We start from the raw sequence: 26,657 nt of genomic DNA on the forward strand, positions 1-26,657 counted from the left end.
TTTACCACACTCTTACTGCAGTAACACTTATCTTTGAACTTCGTATAATAGTGAGTCCAGTGTTGATTTATGTCAGAGGTGTATTTATCCCTGATTAGATGCATTATTTATCATTTTAGGCCTGTTTAGAGCACAGACATGTGCTTTCTGCAAGTGTAATAGTTTAGTTGAATAATCATAATCAGTGCAGTAACCACACCACGATAGCAGTGTGTGTAAGCGTGTGTGTGTGTGTGTGTGTGTGTGTCGCAGGTTCGTGGAGGTGGACCGGAACACAGGCATCCACGAGATGCGCCAGGCCGAGGCGCAGGACGTGTACCCGGTGTGTGTGCTGACGGATGACCCGCGCGGCCTGCAGGGCTCCTGTGTGTTCTTCAGCGAGCGGCTCGACGTGTGTGAGCAGATCCGCGCGCCGCTGACGCTGGAGGAGGTGCAGACGCGGTGAGGACACACACACACACACACACACACACACACACACACACACTCACACTCACTCACACACACACTCCTGACCCGTCTCTCTGCTTCCTCAGGTGGGGCGAGCGGCTGGTGATGGTGGCGTCAGCTGAGCTCCGCTACCGTGCGCTGATCGGGCCCGAGGGAAACCCGGAGCTCAAGCTGCCGGATCTGTGCTACTGTATCCTGGAGAGACTGGGAAGAGCGCGCTGGCAGGGGGAGCTGCAGAGAGACCTGCACACTCGCATCTTCAGGTGCTCACACACACACACACACACACTCGCGCTGGCAGGGGGAGCTGCAGAGAGACCTGCACACTCGCATCTTCAGGTGCTCACACACACACACACACACACACACACACACACACACACACACACACACTCTGTTCCTACTGCACTAGTGTTGTGTTCTGAACACAGCTGATGTGATGTACTGATGTAATGATGATGTGATGATGATGTAATGATGATGTGCTGGTGTGCTGTGATTGGTCAGGATGGACGCAGGGAAGATGCACTATCTGAGGAGGACTCTGGACAGGAACGGGCTGATCACACTTCAGTCACACGTCGCTCGCCTGCCGTCAGGAGCTCAACAACACTCCCTGCTGCTGCTGCTCAGACGCTTCCACGTGGACCGGTACACACACTCACACACACACTCACTCACACACACACTCACACACACACTCACTCACTAATGACTAATGTAATGTATAAATCCGTGTGTGTGTCAGGAGGAGTAAGTATGATATCCTGATGGAGTCCACGTCCAACATCCTCTCTGATCTCCCTGATAAGACCGGCGTGATGATGAAGATCCGAGAGCAGCTGGTGAGGAAGACGATCTGATCCCCTCATGCGAGTGTGTGCTTCTGTTGTAACGCTTGTGTGTTGTGTTGTGTTGTGTTGTGTTGTGTAGCGTGTGTGCGAGCGCACCTTCAAGCGTGTGTATCAGTACATGACCGCCGCTAAGATGGTGACCCTGGTGAAGATCCCTCTGAAGGAGCTCGACCCCACCGGAGGCCCCTTCAAAACCCTGCGAGGTCAGAGGTCACGCCGGCCACCACATGACGTGACGTGAGCCGGGCGCCGCTGACTGGTCTCTCTGTGCTGTGATTGGCTGTTAGGCACTGACGTGTTCGTGCGCTGTCTGAAGCAGCTGAAGCCATACGGGCAGAAGGAGGTGGAGGAGGAAGAGGACGACGAGAACAACGATGAAGAGGGCGAAGCGTCCGTCAAGAGGAACGTCCTCGCCGAGCCTCGCTTCATCGAGCGCGACGTGCTCACTCAAGCCTACGACCTCGGTCAGACACGTCACATGACTCTAATCACGCCAGCCGCTGTAACGCTAACGATGGCTAACTGTAACTATGATCATATATGTGATAGCTATAACATTAACGATAACAATATATGGAGCGATTATTAAAACTCAGGGCTCCAGACTGCGATTGTTCCGACCAATAATAGACAGCGCAGCGAAGAAAGCCATTGAGTTCGCCACAGAATTAATAACATCGCCGAGAGATCCAGTGAGAAACATTCAGATTCTGTTATAAACCGCAGATATCAGATCAAACCATGTGCCATGTCAGCAATCAGCAATATCCACCATGGATTTACTGTAGTAACACTCACTGTAACTGTGGCAGAAATAGTCAAACGCTTACGAGTACTACACATCGTTTTAAAACATCATATTTAAATGTTATTTTTAATGTGATTATCAAAACATTTTTTGTTCATCCTTCAAAGATTGTCCCCATTTATAAAACTAAAAGTTTCAAGATGTAGGAAAACTCACACTTATTTAAAAATAATAAAATATTAAATGACCATTGTAACCAGTAGGTGGCAGCAGAGGAAGCTTACTGGCAAATTTTTTTACTCCTTATTATCTATTTTTCACTTGTTTTGCTTTAGAATTAATATTAAGACATTATTAATGATAATAATTAAAGTTACTTTTATCTACACTGGAGCCCTGTGAACTTAAAATAAAACTTTTTGTACGTTAAGTCTATTTATTAAAGTATTTGTCAATAATACAGTTATTGTGTGGCAAAATGTGAAGAATTGCACTGAATTCAAGCTGATTTTTGGTGTGGCCCTACATTTTCTGCTTGCCCTTCTAAAATTTTCAGTCAGGGGCCACAATTAGTTAAAAACAGTTAATCTGGGGCCCTGAAACACGCTGGTTCTCATGACTGTGATCTCTGTGCTGTGATTGGCTGCTGCAGTGGTGTCGACCGGGACCAGAGGAATCTCTCAGTCTGTCCTGAGAGCGAGACTCAACGTCGGAAAACTAGAGGGACGAATGATCTGTCGACTACTGGAGCGAATCAACATGATCAAGGTAATGACATCAAGGTGACCTTTGACCCCAGCACAAGCATGACAGGGTCAGGTGTCGTCGTCTCACGTGTGCGTCTCTCAGGGCTTCATGGAGGACGAGGGGCGGCAGAGAACCACCAAATACATCAGCAAACTCTTCGTGGAGCAGAGCAAACTCAGCCTGCAGTTCACCAAAGAGCGGCAGCGTAGCCAACACCTGCGCGTCACACACCTGACCCAACCCGAGCCAGAACCCGAGCCCGAGCTGGAACCCGAGCCCGAGCTGGATCCGCCCGCGGGCGTCTCTGAGGAGAACGAGGGAGCGAAGGACACGCGGCAGAAGCTCAAACAGGCCAAACTCAGCTTCAGCAAAAAGGCCACGCCCCTCAAAAGTGAGTGGCCAATCACGGCACACGTGCGCTTACTAGAGGTCTGCACAGAACCCGAAATCATTTAACCCGACCCAAACTGACCCGACCGTTACGGTTATATTTTTAGCCCGAACCCGAGGTCCGTTTCTCACAGTAAACAGTTTTTTTTGTGTGCAGTATGCTGTATTTTAAGATTGCTTGCAACAATAATTAAACAAATATATGTTCAAATACCGTTTCACCACGGCACACAAGAAGACAGAGAGAGTTGCACAACTACAACTATTCACACACGCATATATCCTTCTCAGTACGAGTTATGAAGGAAGAGAACCGCATCGAGTGATGGTTTCAGCGCCGCCGTCCTCTGATTGCCGTTGTGACTGCAATAGTGCGCACGGGAGCACATGCGCAAAACAGTTTTGTAAAATGATATATGATAAAATAAAAGTGATTGTTTTGCGCATGTGCTTCCATGTGCACTATTTCAGTCAACAGCAATCAGAGGAGGACTGCGGCGCTGAAACTTCGCACGTGTTTACGATCACAACACTGCTAGCACACGGCATTTATAGCCTATATAGTTTTTATTTCTTACAAACCCCAATTATTCATTCAGTAAACATTAACCCGACCCCGACCCGAAACCCGTGAGTTTTCCGTCGGGCTCGAGTCGGGTTGCAGACCTCTAGCGCATACTGATATGAGTTTGGTTTTCACGCGTGTTTGTGTTCAGAGAAGCCCTCTGCGCGAGTGGGCGGGGCTAAAGCCTCTCAGAAGGCTGTGGTTGGTCAGAACGCAGAGGATGCTGACCACGCCCCCAGCACGAGCGCCAGCCAATCACAACACGCAGAGGAACCGCTGCCGGTGATCGTGGAGGTGCTGACGGAGGTCAGTGTGGGTTCAGGAGAACGACGGGGATAGTTCACCCAAAAATGACAAATCTGTCAGTAATCTTTCACCAACCCCGTAAACCCAGAAGCGCTGCGCTGTTACACTACGCGAATTCATTCAGGCCCACATAGACGAAAAAGAATAGTTGAATAAAAGTCGTTATTTTAGTTGTTGTTTTTGCGCACAAAGTATTCTCGCCGCTTGATTAACTTGTGGTTGAGCCCACTGTAGTCACTTGAACTATTTTAACGATGTCTTTAATAACTCTTCTGGGCCGGCAAGTTTCAATCCCTTAGAAGCCTATGGAGTAGTGAGACAGCTCTCAAGATTTAATCAGAAATATCTTAATTTGTGTTCAGAAGATGAACGAGAGTCTGACGGGGTTGAACAACATGAGGGAGAGTAATTACTGACAGAGTTTTCATTTTTGGGTGAACTAACCCTTTAACTATAACAATAACGATGAGTGTGAAAATGATAACTGTAACAGTAACTATAACGATAGTTATGATAATGATAACTAAAGATAACTATAACGATAGTTGCGTTAACGACATAACTGTAATGATAACTATAACAACAGTTACGTTAACGATAATGTTAACTGTAACGGTGACTATAACGATAGTTGCGTTAACGACAATAACTGTAATGATAACTATAACAACAGTTACGTTAATGATAACTGTAACAATAACTATAACGATAGTTATGTTAACGACATAACTGTAATGATAACTATAACAACAGTTACGTTAACGATAATGATAACTGTAACAATAACTATAACGATAGTTACGTTAACGGCAATAACTGTAATGATAACTATAACAACAGTTACGTTAACGATAATGTTAACTGTAACGGTGACTATAACGATAGTTACGTTAACGACAATAACTGTAATGATAACTATAACAACAGTTACGTTAATGATAACTGTAACAATAACTATAACGATAGTTATGTTAACGACATAACTGTAATGATAACTATAACAACAGTTACGTTAACGATAATGATAACTGTAACAATAACTATAACGATAGTTACGTTAACGACAATAACTGTAATGATAACTATAACAACAGTTACGTTAATGATAACTGTAACAATAACTATAACGATAGTTATGTTAACGACATAACTGAAATGATAACTATAACAACAGTTCCGTTAACGATAATGTTAACTGTAACAATAACTATAACGATAGTTGCGTTAATGATAACAAAAAAAAACTATAACATAGTTATGATAATGATAACTGTAACGTTAACTATTACGACAGTTGTTAACGACAATAGGTGTTAAATGATTGTCATGTGATGGATGGTGTGTTTCTCCGCAGAAGACGAAGAAGGTGGAGATTCACGAGACGTACCGACTGCTGAAGCGCAAGAACATGATCATAGAGGCCGTCCACTGCAGCAAGATCATCGAGGGCTTCTACTCGTAAGACTCTCTCTCATGATGAGCTCTCAGCGCTGTACGCGTGTCAGATAAACACGTGTGTGTGTGTGTGTGTGTGTGTGTCAGGCTGCAGAAGCTGCTGACGGAGGAGGAGAGGAAGGATGGCGTAAGCACTAAAGTGTGTAAGAAGAGTGTGGTGAGGCTGATCCGCTCGCTGTCTCGAGAGGGTTTACTCAAACTCTACAGGACCATCGTCATACAGGACGGAGTGCAGAAGAAGGTGTGTGCGCAACACACACGCATACCACACACACACACACACTCTCTCACTCTCACACACTCATTCACACGCACACACACACTTACTCACTCTCACAATCTCATTCACACACACACACACACACACACACAGAGACACACACACCAGAGGTGGAAAGTAACTAATTACAAATACTTTCGTTACAGTACTTGAGTAGATTTCTCGCATTTTTTTCTTCTTTTTTTCTTCTTTTTTTTCTACTTTCTTGAGTATAATTAAATTGTGGTACTTTTACTTTTACTTGAGTTGAATAAAAATAAAGTATTCAACTTGAAGTAAAGTATTCAATTTTGAAGTAAATTAAAAACTCGGCTCATAACATGGACACCGTTACTGCGTGGACGGAGCAAGAACAATGCAAGTGTCTTGAAAACATTAACACAGTTCAATTAAATGGTAAAGCTCGTCCTCTTTAACAATACAGTTAAACTAAATGTACGAAGCAAACTTTGTACAAAGCTGAAAACCCCCTCAACAACAGTGAAATAAGATCGCTTGATTTATCTGTCAGTCAGATCACGTATGTGAAAGTGTAGTTCGTTACTATAGCAACGGGGCTCCCAGCACATTTTCAGTAGGATGGAAAAAAGAGCATTTAAAGTCCAACTGAAATCAAAATTGACCCTAATTACTTTGTCAGCGCATATTACTAGTCTTGTGGTGAACAATTAATCCGTGCAAGTTAATACACAGAAAAAATTAGTTTGCCGTCGTAATCTTTAATCAAAGTCTGAAAAGTTTCTTCCGGTCTGGAATGGCGTTCCTTCTCTGATGACGTAGGTTTGACGGCTTGGGTTGGGAAACGCTTAACCACTCCCCTCAAACCGCTAGTCTGTAATGAGCGAGAGATGGAGAGGAGGAGCGCTAGAGTAAAACCCTGCCCTCTGTTCAATATGCCTTTTCACTGGGAAATACGTCACAACACTGGAGAAAAGTCGTTTGCAACTTCCGGTTCACGCGGACTTTAATTTAACAAGTTAACCGTACCCCACTTATTTATTTATTTTACTGGCACTTTTTTTATTCATACTGTTGTACATCTCTCTTTTTTTTATCAGACCTCTCACTTATTAACCTTCTTTGCTTTCAATTCTGAAATGATTCAAATGAAAACATTAAAATGATCTTACCTGGACTTACTTTTCAAAACAAATCGCTCTTGAAAACAGGGAAAGCTAGTACGTTTGCTTAGCATACCGTCAACTTACTTCTGTGGTTTCATGTTGCTTCTTAACACAGAGTGAGAATATATTATTTATTAAATTCTGTCATACAGGCTATGCTGATTAGCATTGCATTAAAGGGATAGTTCACCCAAAAATGAAAATTAGCCCCGATTTACTCTCCCTCAAGTCCTCCTAGGTGTGTATGACATTCTTCATTCAGACGAACACAATCAGAGTTATATTAAAAATGTCCTGGCTCTTCCAAGCTTTATAATGGGAGTAAATGGCAGGAAAACATCGAAAACCCAAAAAGTGCCTCCATCCATGATAAAAAAAAAACTCCACACGTGCTCATCTGCTTTTCTGTAGTATTATTAGTATGGTGTTCACTGCGTTTGATAATATAATTTATTTATTTTAATATCAGTCTAATGCATTAAGCCATGCTAGCGTTTCAGAGCGTCCCCGAGGACGCGGCTTTCATGACATCATCGCGTACAATAGAAGTCCCATTTCATTGGCTAGGCGCCAACCAATTAAACAGCTCCTTTGGATGTAAGAATAAGTGCAAATATATGTTACGCTGTCACTGTATTTCTGTGAAGGGCACTTTACACATTTGTGACGACTTGTCTGCAGCTTCAGATTCTGAACACGGGTTTGTGACTATTGTCTGCGAGGGCAAATCTCAACATTCAACTTCAGATTTTTATTTGTCAGGTTTTCACACTGGAGCTGTGAGTGTAAATGTTCATGTACAAGTACGAATATTTATTGTTCAAGTTCTCAAATTCACATCTACGTGCTCTCGAGTGTTGCTACTCTTTTACCTTCATAAAGCTTCCACGTTCGTCATTATGATGTGCGTCGGGTCAGGGGTGAGTCTTCCACCGTAAATCAATGTGTACGGCCGTCTGGCGGAAGCCAGTGATTATAGTTTATAAAGTTATAAATATGGGTATTATCCTTACACAAACGCATGGCTTCACTTCACAAGGCCTTTATTAACCCCCGGAGTAAAAGTGGAGCACTTTCATCATGGATGGATGCACTTTTTTGGGCTTCAGATTTTCTCCAGCCATTCACTGCCATTATAAAGCTCTGAAGCATCAGGGTGTTTACTAATATAACTCTGATTGTGTTCGTCTGAAAGAAGAATGTCATATACACCTAGGAGGACTTGAGGGTGAGTAAATCATGGGCTAATCTTCAGTGTTGGGTGAACTATCCCTTTAAAGACATACATCATTCTTATGAAAATACCTGAGATAGCTTGATGAACACAGATATATTATCGCTATCATGTGTTTGTCTTCATTTGTCTCCTGAAACGACATAAGTGAATCTCTTCTATGAATCTCACTTGTGGACTTTCTGCGCGAGGTATGAATCGGTACTGGGCTTCCAGTATGAATGAAACAGAATTGACATGAGTGTGTTTAGCGCTCCATATCGCTATCATCTCCCCATTTTGGGTAAAAATAGAAAAATAAGACTAAAGTACTTTATAGCGTAGTTACTTGAGTAGTTTTTAAGCAAACTACTTATTTACTCTTACTTGAGTCATATTATTTTTCAGTTCTACTTTCAAGTAAATTATTACTTCAGTAGCAATATTTTTACTTAAGCACTATTTTTTTAGTACTCTTTCCACCACTGTACACACACACACACACACACACACACACACACACACACACACACACACACACACACACACACAGATACACCTCAGCTAACACACTGCTGTGTCTCAGGTTGAGTTCGTGGTTCATCCCTCTGTTCCACCTGACGATCCGCTGCTCAAAAGTGCCATAGAGCAGATCCGCATGCGCATGTCCAGCTCGGCCTCTGCAGCTCGGTGAGTGTACACACACACACACACACACACACACACACACCTGACATCTGCTTCACTACAGTCAGTGGAGAAATCAACACTTTTATTCATCAAGGACACATTAAACTGATAAAAAGTGACAGTAAGGACATTTATAATGTTACAAAAGACTCTACTTCTAATAAAAGCAGAAGAGATTTCTTTCAAAAACATTCAGAAACGTCCTCAAGCTTTTGATCTCTGGTGTATTTTAATTGTTCTCTTTTTTAGCGTTGAGTCTCAGGCAGAGAAAGTGAAGTCCAGCGCACAGGAGAAGAAGGAGAGTAAAGCATCATCACACACACGCCCGTCTCAGAGCAGCGGCCCGAAGAAGGTGTCCGAGAAGATGGGCGTCACAACACTCAAGTCCTTCAGACCTGTCCTCGGTACACACACACACACACACACACACACACGCCCGTCTCAGAGCAGCGCCCCGAAAAAGGTGTCCGAGAAAATGGGGACGTCACAACACTCAAATCCTTCAGACCTGTCCTCGGTACACACACACACACACACACACACACACACCTGAGCGCCTCATATTCACAGTCAGATCCCCTGTCTCAGTTCCAGGGCTCGGGCGCTCGATGGGGTTCCAGCCCAAGATGCCTCGTCTGCGTATCGTTCACTCCTTCCTGTGGTTCCTGATCTACGGCCATCCAATCAGAAGATCCAATCCTGCAGACCTGCTTCCCAACCCGGAGACCGACCTGGAGTCTGAGGGGTTTAGAGGTGAGTGTGTTTGAGAGTGTGTGTGTGATCCAATCCTGCAGACCCTCTTCCCGACCCGGCCGACTCCGAGACTGAGGGGTTCAGAGGTCAGTCTGGGGTCAGGTGATGTGTACATGAGCCGAGTGACTCTCTCAAACACTTGTGTGTTTGTGTGTGTTAGTGTGTCTGAGAGAGTGTGTGTGTGTTAGGGGTGTCCATGGTTAACCGATTAACCGTTAAAAATTGCGTAACCGAGTGAAACATTTTGCTCGGTTAAGTGGCGTCAATGGCGTGCACTGAATTTAGTTGTAATACATTTTTGCACCACCAGAGACCGCTAGACCAGTTTTCTAATATGAAGCGGGCAAAGAAAGCGCGCGTCCGAGAGTGAAGGCTGTGCGAGAGTGAAGGCTGTGCGCGAGCGTGCGCGAGCCAGAAACAAACATAGTATCCGCGCCACTGATGGCAGCACAATAATATCTGTCTGCAGAGCCGCAGAGCCACAGCTTTACCCCAGCAGTTTTACCCCGCGCATGCGCATTTTCATCACAACAGTTTTACCCGCAGAGTCCGTTTACCGTTACATTAACCCATACAATTTGTATTATGCATTTCCTAAACATGTACTTGCTAATCAAACACTTTATCTGAACAAACTACTAATCTATAAAACACAATCGGTCTTCCGACCTTTTACTATTGTGTTGATATGCGCGAGGGAGAGAGAGCAATACAGCGCTCGTGTTGTTTGAAGGCGGTGAGAGTGCGCGCGCGAGGCCCGTACTCTCTCTCACTGTTTGTTCTTATGCTCCCTGTCCACTGATCTAAATAATTAGTTGTTACGACGACTTATTTGTTCCCTCGTTTTAATAAATCGTGGACACGTTGAACTAATTCCCTCCCTCATTTTGATTTAACGAATTACAACGTGGCCAAAAACAGTTTGATAATTAATTAGTGAATGCTAAAGACCTATTTTTTGTGAATTGGTGAATATTCAGGTGAATTATTTCGTGGCCACGAATTAATAATAATTATTAAACTGTTTTTCTTACCTGTGAAGATAGCTCTTCAGTGAAGGCCGACTATTCTCGTACAGCTTTTTATTCCTTTTTTTGGTGTGTGTGTGTGTGAACTGGTGAATATTCAGGTGAATTGTTTCGTGGCCACGAATTAATAATACCTCAGCACGTTTTACAAGACCCTTCTCGATCGCAGCGGCAACGAGCACTTTGATCACTTGATTTAAAAAACAAAACATTTCAGCGCTAGATCGCCTAAAAAAAAACGAACGAAATGAATGCTGCTAGTTAACTGGAGATGTTTTGTTTATTTGTATTGGTATTCCTGCCGCGAGATGTTTCAAAAGTTGTGGGGACAATACAATATCGACCTTAGAAAATAGTGGTGGGGATATGTCTCACCCGCAAATTACGCCTATCTCGGGGTTGCGGCGCGCACACTATGGTTAACCGAGTATTAACCGCTAAGGGCCTCGGTTAACGGTTAATGAAAAACTTGAAAACGTGCAGCCCTAGTGTGTGTGTGTGAGAGAGTGTGTGGAGGACTGGTCTGAAGGATTTGAGGGTTTTTAGCCGAGTGACTCTCTCAAACCCTGTGTGTGTGTGTGTGTGTGTGTGTGTGTGTAGTGTACGTGAAGGAGAACACCTGGAAGAGGTTCATCCCCCCCATCCCTCTGCATAAAGACTTCGGGTTCGGATGGGCCCTCATCAGTGATGTTCTGGTGTCGCTGCCACTCAGCGTGTTCATGCAGGTCGTGCAGGTCAACTATCAGGTACACACACACACACACACACCTGTGAGTTAAAGAGCACCTGCATCACATCATCTGTTAGAGCATGAAAAAGCTCATGTCAGTGGCTATGTTTACATACATGAACGTGAAACGAGATCAGGTTGATGTGTCGTTTATGTGTCAAAAGCTTCAAATCGGAATATATTTTGACATGCGCTCACTACTCGAATATACAGAGTTTCCCGCTGTTTGTGCATAATAACCATTCTCCTACAGTTATTTATTTGTTTTAAACAGAGGACTTATCCATTTCTGGTCATAATTTGGAGATAATGAGCGTATGAGCCGTTGTGCCACTGCTTATATTGATTTACACACAGTAAAAGTGTGTGGATGAGAGTCTGAAGCCAGCACCGGTGGGCCATTGTCTGTTGTGAAGCACACGAACAGCTGGTCCGACTGGCGAAAGGTGGCCGAGCGATCCACATACATCCCAAAGCCCTGACAGGGCAAACAACGCTCTGAGTGTCAGCAGATAAGGTGGGCAGGAAAACAACCTGTGCTCTGAACGGTGTATCGAGTGACTTCGGAACGTAACCTGGTCTCGTCCGGAGAGTGACACTGCAGTCGCCAGGTCCGAAGCAGATGCAATCGACGTTCACCGAGAACGCGTGTAAGCCTCAGGGAAAGCTCCTTAACCACGATCGAAGCTAAGGGCTCGAACGGTGGTAGAGATAGAGCCCTCAAAGTCAGAGCTAGATCCAACAGTGGCACGGAGGGCGGCCGTGAAGTAACTCCTGCTAACCATTCTGTGCTGTAGAAAGCGCAAAACATCCGACCTGGACCAGATCCCCGGGTCAATATCGATGTCCTGGCACCATTTTGTAAAAACTCCCCATCTCAGAGCGCAGAGGCGCTTGGCAGAAGGCGCGCCGGCGCCTCCGTGAGTGTGCTCAGCACTCGTGAATGCAGAGTGTCCTGCTCATTCAAGGTCCCCGCAGTGGCAACGACAGACTCACGCCTGACGCTGGGTGGTCTACTTCTGGACTGAAGAGAATACCTGTTTTGAATTATCCCCAGTAGCCAAGGTGAAACGCCTGGAATAACTGTCCACGCGTCTAGAAAATGACACCGGCCATATTAGTTCTATGGCCACTGTTGCCAGTTTGTCGACTGGAGCCAGGCTGGCTGCCGATCGGGCACGAGCGGTGTCGTGCACGGCGGGGGAACACGATGGTACTCTCGCGTTTTTTCATCGGGAGGCCAATATAGGCACGGACTGCGACTCCGCGCTGCTTGGGGCAGGGCGAGTGACACAGTGTTGAGTGTATGAGGAGGAAATGGCCCTTTGTGTGGAGGGATATGTGCTCTTATTGTGGGGCTCACACAAACAGCACACAAACATTGCAAATGTCGCCTACAGGAACAGAGGGGACATGATGCAGAACAGGTCGCTAGGGGACGGGTCCTCCAACAAACTCTCTCCTCCTTTTGGATGGTCCGTAGGATGAAGGCTTGGCAGCCAAGGACAGCGTTTTCCGTGGTCCATGACTCTACATTCCCGGTCCCGCCCACTGCCTACAGTAAAGATCTGGCTCAGGGCGGAGGCGAGTGGGCTGCTCAGCCGATCTTAGGCGGGACGAGGTGCCGACGTAGAGAGAGACCTCGACGAGGGCTGGAACGAGCAACGGTTTGGCAATATTCGTGACTCATAGCCTTCGCGCTTCTGCGGCATCACCAAAGAGGCCAGAGGGAGTGATTGGAGCCTTTCTTTTCCAGCCAGAAAGCTGCTGAGCTAGCTGAGGTCCGCGCCCAGAGACGAACGGACGGGCACAGGTGCATGGCAACGGTCTCCTCGGCGGGGGGGTGTGCGCACAGAGCCCTGGTCTTCCGCCTCGTCCCTTTAGACACGTGCCCAGCGTTTTATACTGCCCACGAACCTGCCTGTTTTTGCATGCTTCGCTTCAATTGGCCAGCTGTCCCCAGCGGGCGTTAGCCCACCAGATTTCAGCAAAAGTGGAGAAGGGAGGAGCTCCCGTATACGTCACGCTGACGTTATGTTGAAGTTACCGCCTCGAAAGGGAACCTGCTCTAGACTATCAGAAGAAAAGCTTTAGGGCTTCCTGTTGTTTTCCATCAAAATAAGTGTTTTTATTTTACAGTACAATAGTGATATATGTCTTTATTGATTTGAATAGGAATTTGAATCATAATTTGGTGCAGTAATGTTGTGTTGTGTTCAGGTTGCAGGTTTGGAGGAGTACCTGAATGATCCAGTGAAGAAACATTATCTGATCAGATTCCTCCCTGCTGATATAAAGAGACAACTGCTGCACAAGAGGCAAACACACACACTCACACACTCACACACACACACACACACACACACACACACACACAAAAACACTCACACACAGACAGACACACACACACACACACACACACACACACACACACACACACTCTCTCTCACTCTCTCTCTCTCTCTCTCTCTCTCTCTCTCTCTCTCTCTCACACACACACATAAACACACAGACACTCTCACACACACTCACACACACACTGACACACACACTCACACTCACGCACACACTCACACACACTCTCTCACACACGCTCACTCACAGACACCCCCACACACACACACACTCACTCACTCACTCACACTCTCACACTCACACTCTCTCACTCACGCATACACACACACACACACACACACTCAGATGCTGATTAAAGTGTTGTGATGATGATGATGTCCCTCACACAGGAAGTACATCTTCAGTTTCCACGAGAGTCTCCAGAGGTTGTGTTTCATGGGTTTGCTGCAGTTCGGGCCCACGGAGAAGTTCATGGATAAAGATCAGGTGAGCAGGAGGCCACAGTCACTTGATCACTTCATAGGTAATGTTTATTGTGTGTATTATATCAATAATACATTCATGTTTGTATTAGGTGTTTGTCTTCCTGAAGACGAAGGCTAAAATCGTGGACACAACGGTGTGTGACCCGCACTATAACAGGGCCATCGAGACAATGCGTGCGTTTGAGCGGAGACACTACGTGTTCAGCAGTCCTCAGGACGTGGAGAACTACTGGTTCGACCTGCTGTGTGTGTGTCTCAACACACCTCTAGGTACAGACACACAACGTGCTGTATCACTCATGGGTGTGAAGTCAGAGTTCGGTTGATTGGTTCATTCAGCTGCTATGAAAGCTGGGAATAGCCTTAATACAACACAGCCACAACATTACCGCAACATTACTGCGCCAAACCCTCAACCTAAATACAACACTACCACAACATTACCGCAACATTACTGTGCCAAACCCTCAACCTACAAACAACACAACCGCAACACTACCAGAACATTACCGCAACATTACTGCGCCAAACCCTCAACCTAAATACAACACTACCACAACATTACCGCAACATTACTGCGCCAAACCCTCAACCTAAATACAACACAACTGCAACATTACTGTGCCAAACCCTCAACCTAAATACACTACCACAACACTACCAGAACATTACCGCAACATTACTGCGCCAAACCCTCAACCTAAATACAACACTACCACAACACAACTGCAACATTACTGTGCCAAACCCTCAACCTAAATACACTACCACAACACTACCAGAACATTACCGCAACATTACTGCGCCAAACCCTCAACCTAAACAACACTACCACAACATTACCGCAACATTACTGCGCCAAACCCTCAACCTAAATACAACACAACTGCAACATTACTGTGCCAAACCCTCAACCTAAATACACTACCACAACACTACCAGAACATTACCGCAACATTACTGCAATATTACTGTGCCAAACCCTGAACCTAAATACAACTCAACCACAACATTACTGCAACATTACTGCGCCAAACCCTCAACCTACAAACAACACAACCGCAATATTACTGTGCCAAACCCTTAAACTAAATACAACACACTACCACATTACCGCAACATTACTGCGCCAAACCATCAACCTAAATACACTACCACAACACTACCACAACATTACTCGCCAAACCCTCAACCTAAAAACAACACAACTGCAACATTACTGCAACATTACTGTGCCAAACCTTCAGCCTGAATAGAACAACCGTACTGTAACCACAAATGTGTGTTTCAGGTGTAATCCGGCCGCGCCCTGGAGACAGTAACGCTGAGGGGGCGGAGTCTGACGTTGCCGTGACAATGGAGAACAACACCAGGCTGCTGTACACGCTACAGTGAGTCAGCCGTTCTGATTGGCTCAGGCTGGATAGTCTGTCACCTGATTGGCTGATGACATGTTCGCTTGTGTTTCCTTTTGCTAGGGGCAGTTGTGACGTGGTGGATGATGGCGTTACCCCAGGTGATGGGCAGGGTGCTGGCGGACTGGACTCATGCTTTTTCAGCCACCTGAAACGCAACTGGACGTGGACCAGTCACCTGATCAACCAAAACAGACAGGTATACACACACACACACACACACACACACACACACGTGGTGTGATGTCGGCGCTGTTGCGCTGTGTGTTAATGTGTTTGTGATGTTGTCAGAGCACTGAAGATTCAGGAACGCATCATACCGTCAGACTGAGGAACCTGCTGTCCAAACACCCTCCTCCCAAACCGGCTACGCTCACCGGTAACACACACACACACACACTCACTCACACACACACACGTTCAGAACTGTTGCCGTGCTGTAAATAGGGGCTTTTGCACCAGAGGAACCTCTTCATAGTTCCTAGAGCTATTGGTAGAAGTTCCAGGTTCTTGGCGTGTTCGCACAGCAGGAACAATTTTAGTTCTAGGAACTCCTTTTGGAGGAACTAATTTCGCTCCTGCTTCAGAGTTGGTCTAAACCAGCACTATAGGAACTATCCGTGACGTTAGTGTTCGCTGATTGGCCGAACGCACACGAAACACCAGCACCCGCCATTTTTAAAAAGGCTGTATAGCCTACATATTTACTTCGGAAACTAACTCTACGAACATGTAAAACAGTGATATATGGACCTCTCAACCTTTACACTGAGGACCAACCTTTACTTTATAACTTTTTATTACTGTCTACTTTCTATGTATAACAGTTCTATCTAATAACATATTAGACAGGACTGTCAGACAGATCGTAAACTAATGAACAGAGAATGAGAATACGAGCACTTTGAGCTCAGTCGTTCTCAGCGCCGTCAAAATAAATGTCACAGCAACAAGCGTGTCTTACGTCACTTCAGAGTTCCTACTGGCGAAAGCCCCTATTGGTCAATCAAAGCATTAAGATGCCTAAGCTGTGCTGTGTTCGAAAACGCCCCCTATACCCTCATTCACTATTTTCTACATTAGTCCACTAATTTAGTCCACTGAAGGAGTGAATGAAAACGAGTTAGTGAATTCGGACACTGAGTGTGCCGGAAGCCCTTCAGCTTTTCCATAGTTTGTACTGCTTAATAATCATTTAAAATGTAGCAAACTGGCAGCTCCAGTAGTAATGCAGAGATTTATCTTGAACTCTGTCATAGAAACTTGCATAAATAAACCGTAATTAAACGATCTAATAATCAGTTGTATTATATATCACCTGTATGATAATGCTGTAGCCACATTGGACCAGTGGTTTGTAAATTGGATGGATGGTTCAGCGCTATCTTCTGGTCAGACGCGGGAGTTCATTCAGCGCTACTCTCACAGTGCATTTTCGGTATTCTCTAGCCGTTGCGCATACATCAGAGAGCATACATACTCGTTATTGTGGTGTATTGTGGGAGTGAATGAGTGTAGGCCTGTCGCGATAGTCGATAAGTCAATTAATCGCACGATAAAAAAAAATGACCTCGATAATTTTTCCGGCCGCGATAATTCCATTTGCATGCTTGTTTGTTTTCCTCGTCTCTCTCTCTCTGTCTCTACCAAAGAGACTGGATGACCACTCTCGGTTCTTTAGCGTATAGGAGGAGTGAACTCTCTTGTCAGTTGCATGGTCTTTGTGTGGGGAGGCTGCGCGCGGCGCTTGTCAGTCACATGGTCTTTGTGTGGGAAAGCGCCGGCGGGACTGTTTGCGGCGACTGCCGGGAGAGAGAGAAGACGCTAGTTGTGAGTTGCGACAGCGAGCCCGATCACATGAAAATGCGTATCTATACCACGAATGTTATTTCTCGTGCCATTTATACGCCAAAAATAGTTTTTGCGTGCATATGATACGCTCTTTATGGCGTGTAATACGCACGCACTCCTCACCCCTAATCCTAACCAAGTATTTTCAGTGCGTAGCATACACACGTAATAAAGTGCGTCTCCGTCTTCCCGACAGTAAACAATCACTTGACAAAGTAACAGGAGGACAAAGTAACAGGACTAACAGTGCAAAATTGTGCGATATGGCTTGTTAAGGCTTTTTTTTTGTTTTGTTTACAAAGGTCCTAACTGGCAGTTTTGCCTGTTATGGAATGTATCACTATTTATGCCTAATGTCTAAAGCCTAATGTTTAATATTTTTTGAAGTGCAATTTTGTTTACATCCATTTTATTTATTAACAGACATTTATTTTGTTAACAGACACTAAGAGTCCATTGCTTTTATTGTTTTTGGTTGTTTTGTTCATTTTTTTGGATATTTAAAATGTTTTCCGTTTTCAATGTTTAATATTCTTTAGAAATAAAAGTTTATAGATCGTTGAAAAGGTGTACCTGCATTATTATGCCATTATAATTATATTAAATGAAAATGGTCTCAGAACGACAATATTATCGTTTATCGCGATAATTTCTTGGACAATTTATCGTCCAGCAAAATTTGTTATCGTGACAGGCCTAAATGAGTGCACTCAGGAATGTCCACTACGGTTTCGGACACCACTACAAATGGCTGTCCCCTCAAAAAGTGACCTATTTAAGGGTATAGGGGGGCGATTTCAGACGCAGCCCTGGTGTTATATCCGATTATGAGTCTCTGTGTGGTGGTCAGGGGCGAAGGTGGCGCCCCCTGCTGTCCTGGAGGAGGAGGTGCGTCTGAGCTCGCAGCCGGCCAGCAGAAACCAGGAGGTGTGTGGAGGACGAAACCTCAAACGCAAGAGACCCAAGACTGACGGCAGCAAACCGGCACGCAAGAAGAAGAAAGGTACTGGTGCTGACAGAACGTTGATGTATTAAACGGTGGTGATGTCATGTAGCTCATCAGGAAGTGTGTGTGTGTGTGTCAGTGCGAGCGAGCAGGCAGAGTCAGGCCCAGGACGAGACGGACCAGCGTGCTCTTCTACAGATGACCAGGCAGAGAGTGGCGTGGACACACATGGAGGACAGTCTGCTGATGCTGTGCCGTGTCGCCAGCCACTTCCTCAATCGCAAGGTACCTGCGCACTCACACACACTAGTGTTCGTTAACACGAAAACTATGACAGAAAATGTTTGTTGATTTACCTGTTTTCTGAATGACAACATCATTAAACACTAACTATCTCAGCATGAAAGTGGAAACGCGACTGGCCCTGGCACACACTAGCACGCCCTCTTTTGGCCCGACAGTGGAAACCCAGCTATGGATGATGAACCTAAATGAATGGAGAAGTTGTGGTGAAGTGTTGGGTTGATCAAGACCACGAGCAGTTCTGTCTTCAGACTTTTAGTTGGTTTAGTTGAATGTGATGGTCCTTCATCCAGAAAGAAATGTCTGTCAGGCAGGTCAAGATGTGAGCAGCTCCTGTCAGATCCTCTGGCTGGAATGAGAGGTAGAGTTGTGTGTTGTCAGCATAGCAGTGATGGAAAAAGCCTTGTTTCTGAATGACAGATCCTAGTGATGACATGTAGATGGAGAAGAGAAGCGGTCCCAGCACTGAGCCCTGAGGCACTCCAGTAGCTAGATGATAACAGTGATAGGAAAAAACATGTTTCTGAATGACAGATCCCAGTGATGACATGTAGATGGAGAAGAGAAGGGGTCCCAGCACTGAGCCCTGAGGCACTCCAGTAGCTAGATGATAACAGTGATGGGAAAAAACATGTTTCTGAGTGACAGATCTAGTGATGACATGTAGATGGAGAAGAGAAGCGGTCCCAGCACTGAGCCCTGAGGCACTCCAGTAGATAGATGATAACAGTGATAGGAAAAAACATGTTTCTGAGTGACAGATCTAGTGATGACATGTAGATGGAGAAGAGAAGCGGTCCCAGCACTGAGCCCTGAGGCACTCCAGTAGCTAGATGATAACAGTGATGGGAAAAAACATGTTTCTGAGTGACAGATCTAGTGATGACATGTAGATGGAGAAGAGAAGCGGTCCCAGCACTGAGCCCTGAGGCACTCCAGTAGATAGATGATAACAGTGATAGGAAAAAACATGTTTCTGAGTGACAGATCTAGTGATGACATGTAGATGGAGAAGAGAAGCGGTCCCAGCACTGAGCCCTGAGGCACTCCAGTAGTTAGATGATAACAGTGATAGGAAAAAACATGTTTCTGAATGACAGATCCCAGTGATGACATGTAGATGGAGAAGAGAAGCGGTCCCAGCACTGAGCCTTGAGGCACTCCAGTAGCTAGATGATAACAGTGATAGGAAAAAAACATGTTTCTGAATGACAGATCCTAGTGATGACATATAGATGGAGAAGAGAAGCGGTCCCAGCACTGAGCCCTGAGGCACTCCAGTAGATAGATGATAACAGTGATAGGAAAAAACATGTTTCTGAGTGACAGATCTAGTGATGACATGTAGATGGAGAAGAGAAGCGGTCCCAGCACTGAGCCCTGAGGCACTCCAGTAGCTAGATGATAACAGTGATAGGAAAAAACATGTTTCTGAATGACAGATCCCAGTGATGACATGTAGGTGGAGAAGAGAAGGGGTCCTAGCAATGAGTCCTGAGGCACTCCAGTAGCTAGATGATAACAGTGATGGGAAAAGCCATGTTTCTGAATGACAGATCCTAGTGATGACATGTAGATGTAGAAGAGAAGCGGTCCCAGCACTGAGCCTTGAGGCACTCCAGTAGTTAGATGATAGCAGTGATAGGATAAACCATGTTTCTGAATGACAGATCCTAGTGATGACATATAGATGGAGAAGAGAAGCGGTCCCAGCACTGAGCCCTGAGGCACTCCAGTAGCTAGATGATAACAGTGATGGGAAAAAACATGTTTCTGAATGACAGATCCCAGTGATGACATATAGATGGAGAAGAGAAGCGGTCCCAGCACTGAGCCCTGAGGCACTCCAGTAGCTAGATGATAACAGTGATGGGAAAAAACATGTTTCTGAATGACAGATCCCAGTGATGACATATAGATGGAGAAGAGGAGCTGTCCCAGCACTGAGCCCTGAGGCACTCCAGTAGCTAGATGATAACAGTGATAGGATAAACCATGTTTCTGAATGACAGATCCTAGTGATGACATATAGATGGAGAAGAGAAGCGGTCCCAGCACTGAGCCCTGAGGCACTCCAGTAGCTAGATGATAACAGTGATGGGAAAAAACATGTTTCTGAATGACAGATCCCAGTGATGACATATAGATGAAGAAGAGAAGCTGTCCCAGCACTGAGCCCTGAGGCACTCCAGTAGCTAGATGATAACAGTGATGGGAAAAAACATGTTTCTGAATGACAGATCCCAGTGATGACATGTAGATGGAGAAGAGAAGCGGTCCCAGCACTGAGCCCTGAGGCACTCCAGTAGATAGATGATAACAGTGATAGGAAAAAACATGTTTCTGAATGACAGATCCTAGTGATGACATATAGATGGAGAAGAGAAGCGGTCCCAGCACTGAGCCCTGAGGCACTCCAGTAGCTAGATGATAACAGTGATAGGATAAACCATGTTTCTGAATGACAGATCCTAGTGATGACATATAGATGGAGAAGAGAAGCAGTCCCAGCACTGAGCCCTGAGGCACTCCAGTAGCTAGATGATAACAGTGATAGGAAAAAACATGTTTCTGAATGACAGATCCCAGTGATGACATATAGATGGAGAAGAGAAGCGGTCCCAGCACTGAGCCCTGAGGCACTCCAGTAGCTAGATGATAACAGTGATGGGATAAACCATGTTTCTGAATGACAGATCCTAGTGATGACATATAGATGGAGAAGAGAAGCGGTCCCAGCACTGAGCCTTGAGGCACTCCAGTAGATAGATGATAACAGTGATAGGAAAAAACATGTTTCTGAATGACAGATCCCAGTGATGACATGTAGATGGAGAAGAGAAGCGGTCCCAGCCCTGAGCCCTGAGGCACTCCAGTAGCTAGATGATAACAGTGATAGGAAAAAACATGTTTCTGAATGACAGATCCCAGTGATGACATGTAGATGGAGAAGAGAAGCGGTCCCAGCACTGAGCCCTGAGGCACTCCAGTAGCTAGATGATAACAGTGATAGGATAAACCACGTTTCTGAATGACAGATCCTAGTGATGACATGTAGATGGAGAAGAGAAGGGGTCCCAGCACTGAGCCCTGAGGCACTCCAGTAGCTAGATGATAAAACCATATTCCTGATAAAATTAACACACACACACAAGCAGCGTTAATAAACTAGAAGCTCATGGGTGTATTTATATGGTGTGTGTGTAGCTGAAGAGGCCGTTCGTGCCCTGGACAGTGGTTCGTGACGTGCTGCATGCTGAGTTTGAGTTATCGCTGGATAAAACATCTCTGTCTGTCAGCCGACGCTCACGCTACATCATGAAGAACCCGCAGACCTGCCTGAACTACAGGTGTGTGTACAAATACACTCTCTCACACATTCACACTGCTCTTTATAATGACTGCAGACTGACACACACACCATCTGACTTTAGAGTAATGAAACTCAGTGTAAATCTGATGACTGTTTTGTAGGATTTGTCTGGCTGAGATGTATCAGGATAAAGAGCTGATGGCCAAATTCCTAAACCGAACTGACGACTACAACGATGTGAAGGTGAGACTCGATTCTTCAATGATTCTGAATCAATTCTGCGTTTACTTTTTTACTATTTTTAATGTCGTTTTCTTCTTGCTGCCAAACGAAACCTTTCAGCGAGTATTTAAATGTCCACAAAAACTGATAATTGTGTTTTACCCGTATTAATCTGAATTAGCTTTTAGATTTTTTGGAAAAATGGGTCTCAGAAATCTTCAGTTTCTACACTGTAAAACTGCAATGGTGGTCAGAAAAATAATCTTGTTTTCCCTTTGAATAAAGAGTATTTTTCTGACTCCTTTTTGTTTTTGTTTTAAGCACAAACTCACTTCATTTGTCAGAAAAACTTTAATATCTTTAATATCAGTCATTTCCCTTCTCCAGTAAAAAAAATATATTTACCTTAGAATTGTATTGTGACTCCATGAATCGGATCTTATCGTGCGTGCGTGCGTGTGTGTGTGTCTGTGTGTGTGTTACAGGTGTGTGCTGAGGAGTATAAGGAGTTTGTACGCTCTCTGAGGTCAAAGTTCAGCTCCAGCTATGGCTCCAGTGATGTCATCATACCAGACACGCGAGATGAACTCTTTCAAAAGTACACACACACACACCCATGTTCTTTTAGTATTACAGTTTTTATTCATATTTTGTTAGTGCTTTTATCATTTTAAGGCTCTTTAATGTATGCTTCTATTTAGCTTAATTTTTGTTTCAGTTTTAGTAGTTTTATTACATAAATCAGTTCAATACAACTTTTCTAATTTTCATCATGTTTTTTTTAAATAAATGTTTTTTATATTTATATATCTTTTTTTATTTCCTTTTTTTATAGATATTTTTTATTTTAATTACTTTATTCTTATAGTTATAGTTAACAATAAGAACACTGAATCTTATTCTCTGCAGATGAGTCTTTCAGTCTTACGTGTGTGTGTGTGTGCGTGTGCGTGTGTGCGTGTGCGCGTGTGCGTGTGTGTGTGTGTGTGTGTGTTCGTGTGTGTGTGTGTTTCCTCAGGTTTAAGGTGTACACAATTGACGAATCACTTGAGCGCACTATAGACATCTTGAAGAGGTGTGTGTGTAATAACGTCACAATATTCATTTTAATAAACAAACTGACACAATTTTATATGCTTAAATCCTGCTTTTATTTAATTAAGTTTTGCTTATCAAGTGCTTTGAGCTCTGGAAGACACTATTCATTAAACACTATTCTTATTACCATTATTAATATTAATAAAAATGCAAAGTAATGCAAGAAAGTTCCAGGAGAGTGAAAACACATCAGTTTCTGTTTAAACATTGTTTGATGTTTTCGTCAGTGGAGTTTTGAACTGTTTGGATGTTGGACTGTAATGACTGTGTGTTTCAGGAAGGAGGACATTGATGTTCTGGTGCTGTTTAATTTAATTCAGAGCACGCTAGTGCTCACCAACGCTCAGATGAAGAACTACAGACCCTTCCAGGTACACACACACACACACACACACACACACACACACACACACGTGCACAGGTGTTTATACTGTGTTCATGTATGAGTGACGTGTCAGTGATCGTGTGTGTGTTCTAGACGTTCTGTCTGTACACGCGCTATAGCGAGGAGGTTTTGTCCCAGGCCTTCCAGACGTGTCGTAACCGGGCGCTAGTGAACCGGCGGCGGCCCATCACCAAAGCCCACCTGAAGAAGTGCCACTCACTGCCCTTCCTGCCCATGTCCTACCAGCTGTCTCAGCACTACTACAGGTCTCACACACACACACATACACACACACCTGCCCATGTCCTACCAGCTGTCCCAGCACTACTACAGGTCTCACACACACACACACACACACACACACACACACACACACACACACACACACACACACACACACACACACACACACACACACACACACACACACACACACACACACCTGCCCATGTCCTACCAGCTGTCTCAGCACTACTACAGGTCTCACACACACACACACACACACACACACACACACACACACCTGCCCATGTCCTACCAGCTGTCTCAGCACTACTACAGGTCTCACACACACACACACACACACACACACACACACACACACACACACCTGCCCATGTCCTACCAGCTGTCTCAGCACTACTACAGGTCTCACACACACACACACACACACACACACACACACACACACCTTCCCATGTCCTACCAGCTGTCTCAGCACTACTACAGGTCTCACACACACACACACACACACACACACACACACACACACACACACACACACACACACACACACACACACACACACACACCTGCCCATGTCCTACCAGCTGTCTCAGCACTACTACAGGTCTCACACACACACACACACACACACACACACACACACACACACACACACACACACACACACACACACACACACACACACACACACACACCCACACACCTGCCCATGTACTACCAGCTGTCTCAGCAGTACTACAGGTCACACACACACACACACACACACACACACACACACCTGCCCATGTCCTACCAGCTGTCCCAGCACTACTACAGGTCACACACACACACACACACACACACACACACACACACACACACACACACACACACACACACACACACACACCTGCCCATGTCCTACCAGCTGTCCCAGCACTACTACAGGTCTCACACACACACACACACACACACACACACACACACATGTCTGGTTCACTATCTTTGTGGGGACTCTCCATAGACGTAATGGTTTTTATACCGTACAAACTGTATATTCTGTCCCCTTACACTAACCCTACCCCTAAACCTACCCATCACACACACACACACACTAACCCTACCCCTAAACCTACCCATCACACACACACACACACACACACTAACCCTACCCCTAAACCTACCCATCACAGGAAACATTCTGCATTTTTACTTTCTCAAAACAACTCATCCTGTGTGATTTATAAGCCTTTTGAAAAGTGGGGACCGCTGGCTGGTCCCCACAATGTAGGTGATCTCAGGTTTTACTATTCTTATGGGGACATCTACAGGTTCTTCACGTGGCGTTTCCCGAGCCTCACCTTTAACGAGGCGTTCGATCTGATGACGGGTTTATACGAGGGTGACCGCAGTGACAGACCCAACAGCTTCCACTTCCAGAAGGACCCCGAGGGCCCGGGAGCCGAGGAGCACGAGGCCCACACGCAGGGTATGCTGCAGTTCCCCATGGACGCTCCAGGGGGCGCCAGCGCCTGCTGCCTGACCCTCATGACCCTGGGCCTGCTGAGCCTGGACCTCAGTATCCCGCAGCAGATCGTGGTGGTGGACAGTTCGCTGGTGGACAACGAGGTGGTCAAGAGGTGCTGCGCTCAGATACTCTCACAGATACACACACTAATGACCCGTTTAACACCAGCACACCATAACTGTAACCATAACTATATTAGCATTCACACCAGCACACCATTACTGTAACCATAACTGTAACACAACAGACCATATCTTATGATAACTGTAATAACTATATTAGTGTTCACACCAACAGACCATACCTGTAACTATAACTACTCATTGTTATAATGATAACTGTAATGATAACTATAACAATAACGATATTAGCATCCAGACCAGTGCATTAAATTGTTTATTATAAAAGTTTCATCATCTGGATGCAGGAAGCAGGATGGATTCTGATTGGCTCTCAGTGTTTTTATCGTTCATCAGCTGGAAAAACATCACTCTGAAAGCGATTCCAACGATACCGTGTTGGTATCTGTGGTTATTGTTATAGTTGCATCGTGGACTCTGCTATTCTCTTATAGTTAGAGCGATCATTAAAACTTTAGTGATAGTTATCGTCCCTGGTGTGAACGGGCCTCAACACTCTCACAGCTGACTGTGTGTGTGTGTGTGTGTGTGTGTTTCAGCCTCACTAAAGCGCTGGAGGAGGAAGAGGAGGAGGATGAGAGGAAGAGGAGGCCGGAGGTCAAGCCAACACAGGCGTCTCACACCAACTACCTGCTGATGAGGGGATATTACGCTCCCGGGATCCTGCGCTCGCAGAACACACACAACTCCAACAGCACCGACAACATCATGGTCAACGCCTGCACCGTCCACCTGCAGCTGAGACGCACACCCCAACACACACTCTTCACTGCAGAGGGTGCGTTCACACACACACACACACACACACACACACTCTTTACTGCAGATGGTTCGCACACACACACACACACACACACTCTTCACTGCAGACGGTTTTACAGACGCTAGAAACGTGGCTTTCAAAAGTGTTAGACAGTATTCTAGCTTACTACGTGCAGAGGTTTTTTGTCCCATAATTAGAATCTTTTTTTTTTTTTATTACTAGTCATCCAAATGTTTATATCAGCTATGCATTCCGTTAATTTCTTGAATTGGCAAGTTTCGTCGGAGCAGCACTA

At 45.1% G+C, this 26,657-nt stretch overlaps 1 protein-coding gene across 2 annotated transcripts in view; it reads left to right on the forward strand.

The window, feature by feature from the left end:
* The window catches only part of gtf3c1 (general transcription factor IIIC subunit 1), a 31,121-nt gene that overhangs the window by 510 nt on the left and 3,954 nt on the right, over positions 1-26,657 (forward strand). Inside the window, exons 2-32 of one of the 2 annotated variants that reach the window (XM_084402437.1) lie at positions 253-441; positions 537-713; positions 958-1,101; positions 1,199-1,295; positions 1,384-1,507; positions 1,592-1,768; positions 2,705-2,820; positions 2,902-3,190; positions 3,906-4,060; positions 5,415-5,518; positions 5,603-5,756; positions 8,719-8,822; positions 9,072-9,226; positions 9,411-9,575; positions 11,204-11,349; positions 13,554-13,651; positions 14,078-14,174; positions 14,263-14,443; positions 15,465-15,564; positions 15,652-15,787; positions 15,880-15,967; positions 18,290-18,442; positions 18,525-18,670; positions 21,896-22,038; positions 22,163-22,244; positions 22,709-22,821; positions 23,242-23,298; positions 23,599-23,692; positions 23,800-23,972; positions 25,263-25,571; positions 26,139-26,377. In XM_084402437.1, the coding sequence (XP_084258563.1) occupies positions 253-441; positions 537-713; positions 958-1,101; positions 1,199-1,295; positions 1,384-1,507; positions 1,592-1,768; positions 2,705-2,820; positions 2,902-3,190; positions 3,906-4,060; positions 5,415-5,518; positions 5,603-5,756; positions 8,719-8,822; positions 9,072-9,226; positions 9,411-9,575; positions 11,204-11,349; positions 13,554-13,651; positions 14,078-14,174; positions 14,263-14,443; positions 15,465-15,564; positions 15,652-15,787; positions 15,880-15,967; positions 18,290-18,442; positions 18,525-18,670; positions 21,896-22,038; positions 22,163-22,244; positions 22,709-22,821; positions 23,242-23,298; positions 23,599-23,692; positions 23,800-23,972; positions 25,263-25,571; positions 26,139-26,377 (4,505 nt within the window). The remainder of the gene's footprint in view (positions 1-252; positions 442-536; positions 714-957; positions 1,102-1,198; positions 1,296-1,383; positions 1,508-1,591; positions 1,769-2,704; positions 2,821-2,901; positions 3,191-3,905; positions 4,061-5,414; positions 5,519-5,602; positions 5,757-8,718; positions 8,823-9,071; positions 9,227-9,410; positions 9,576-11,203; positions 11,350-13,553; positions 13,652-14,077; positions 14,175-14,262; positions 14,444-15,464; positions 15,565-15,651; positions 15,788-15,879; positions 15,968-18,289; positions 18,443-18,524; positions 18,671-21,895; positions 22,039-22,162; positions 22,245-22,708; positions 22,822-23,241; positions 23,299-23,598; positions 23,693-23,799; positions 23,973-25,262; positions 25,572-26,138; positions 26,378-26,657) is intronic. The other variant, XM_084402438.1, reaches the window with a different exon arrangement.

This window comes from Rutilus rutilus, assembly GCF_951802725.1.
Source record: "Rutilus rutilus genome assembly, chromosome: 2".
Classification (NCBI taxonomy): domain Eukaryota; kingdom Metazoa; phylum Chordata; class Actinopteri; order Cypriniformes; family Leuciscidae; genus Rutilus; species Rutilus rutilus.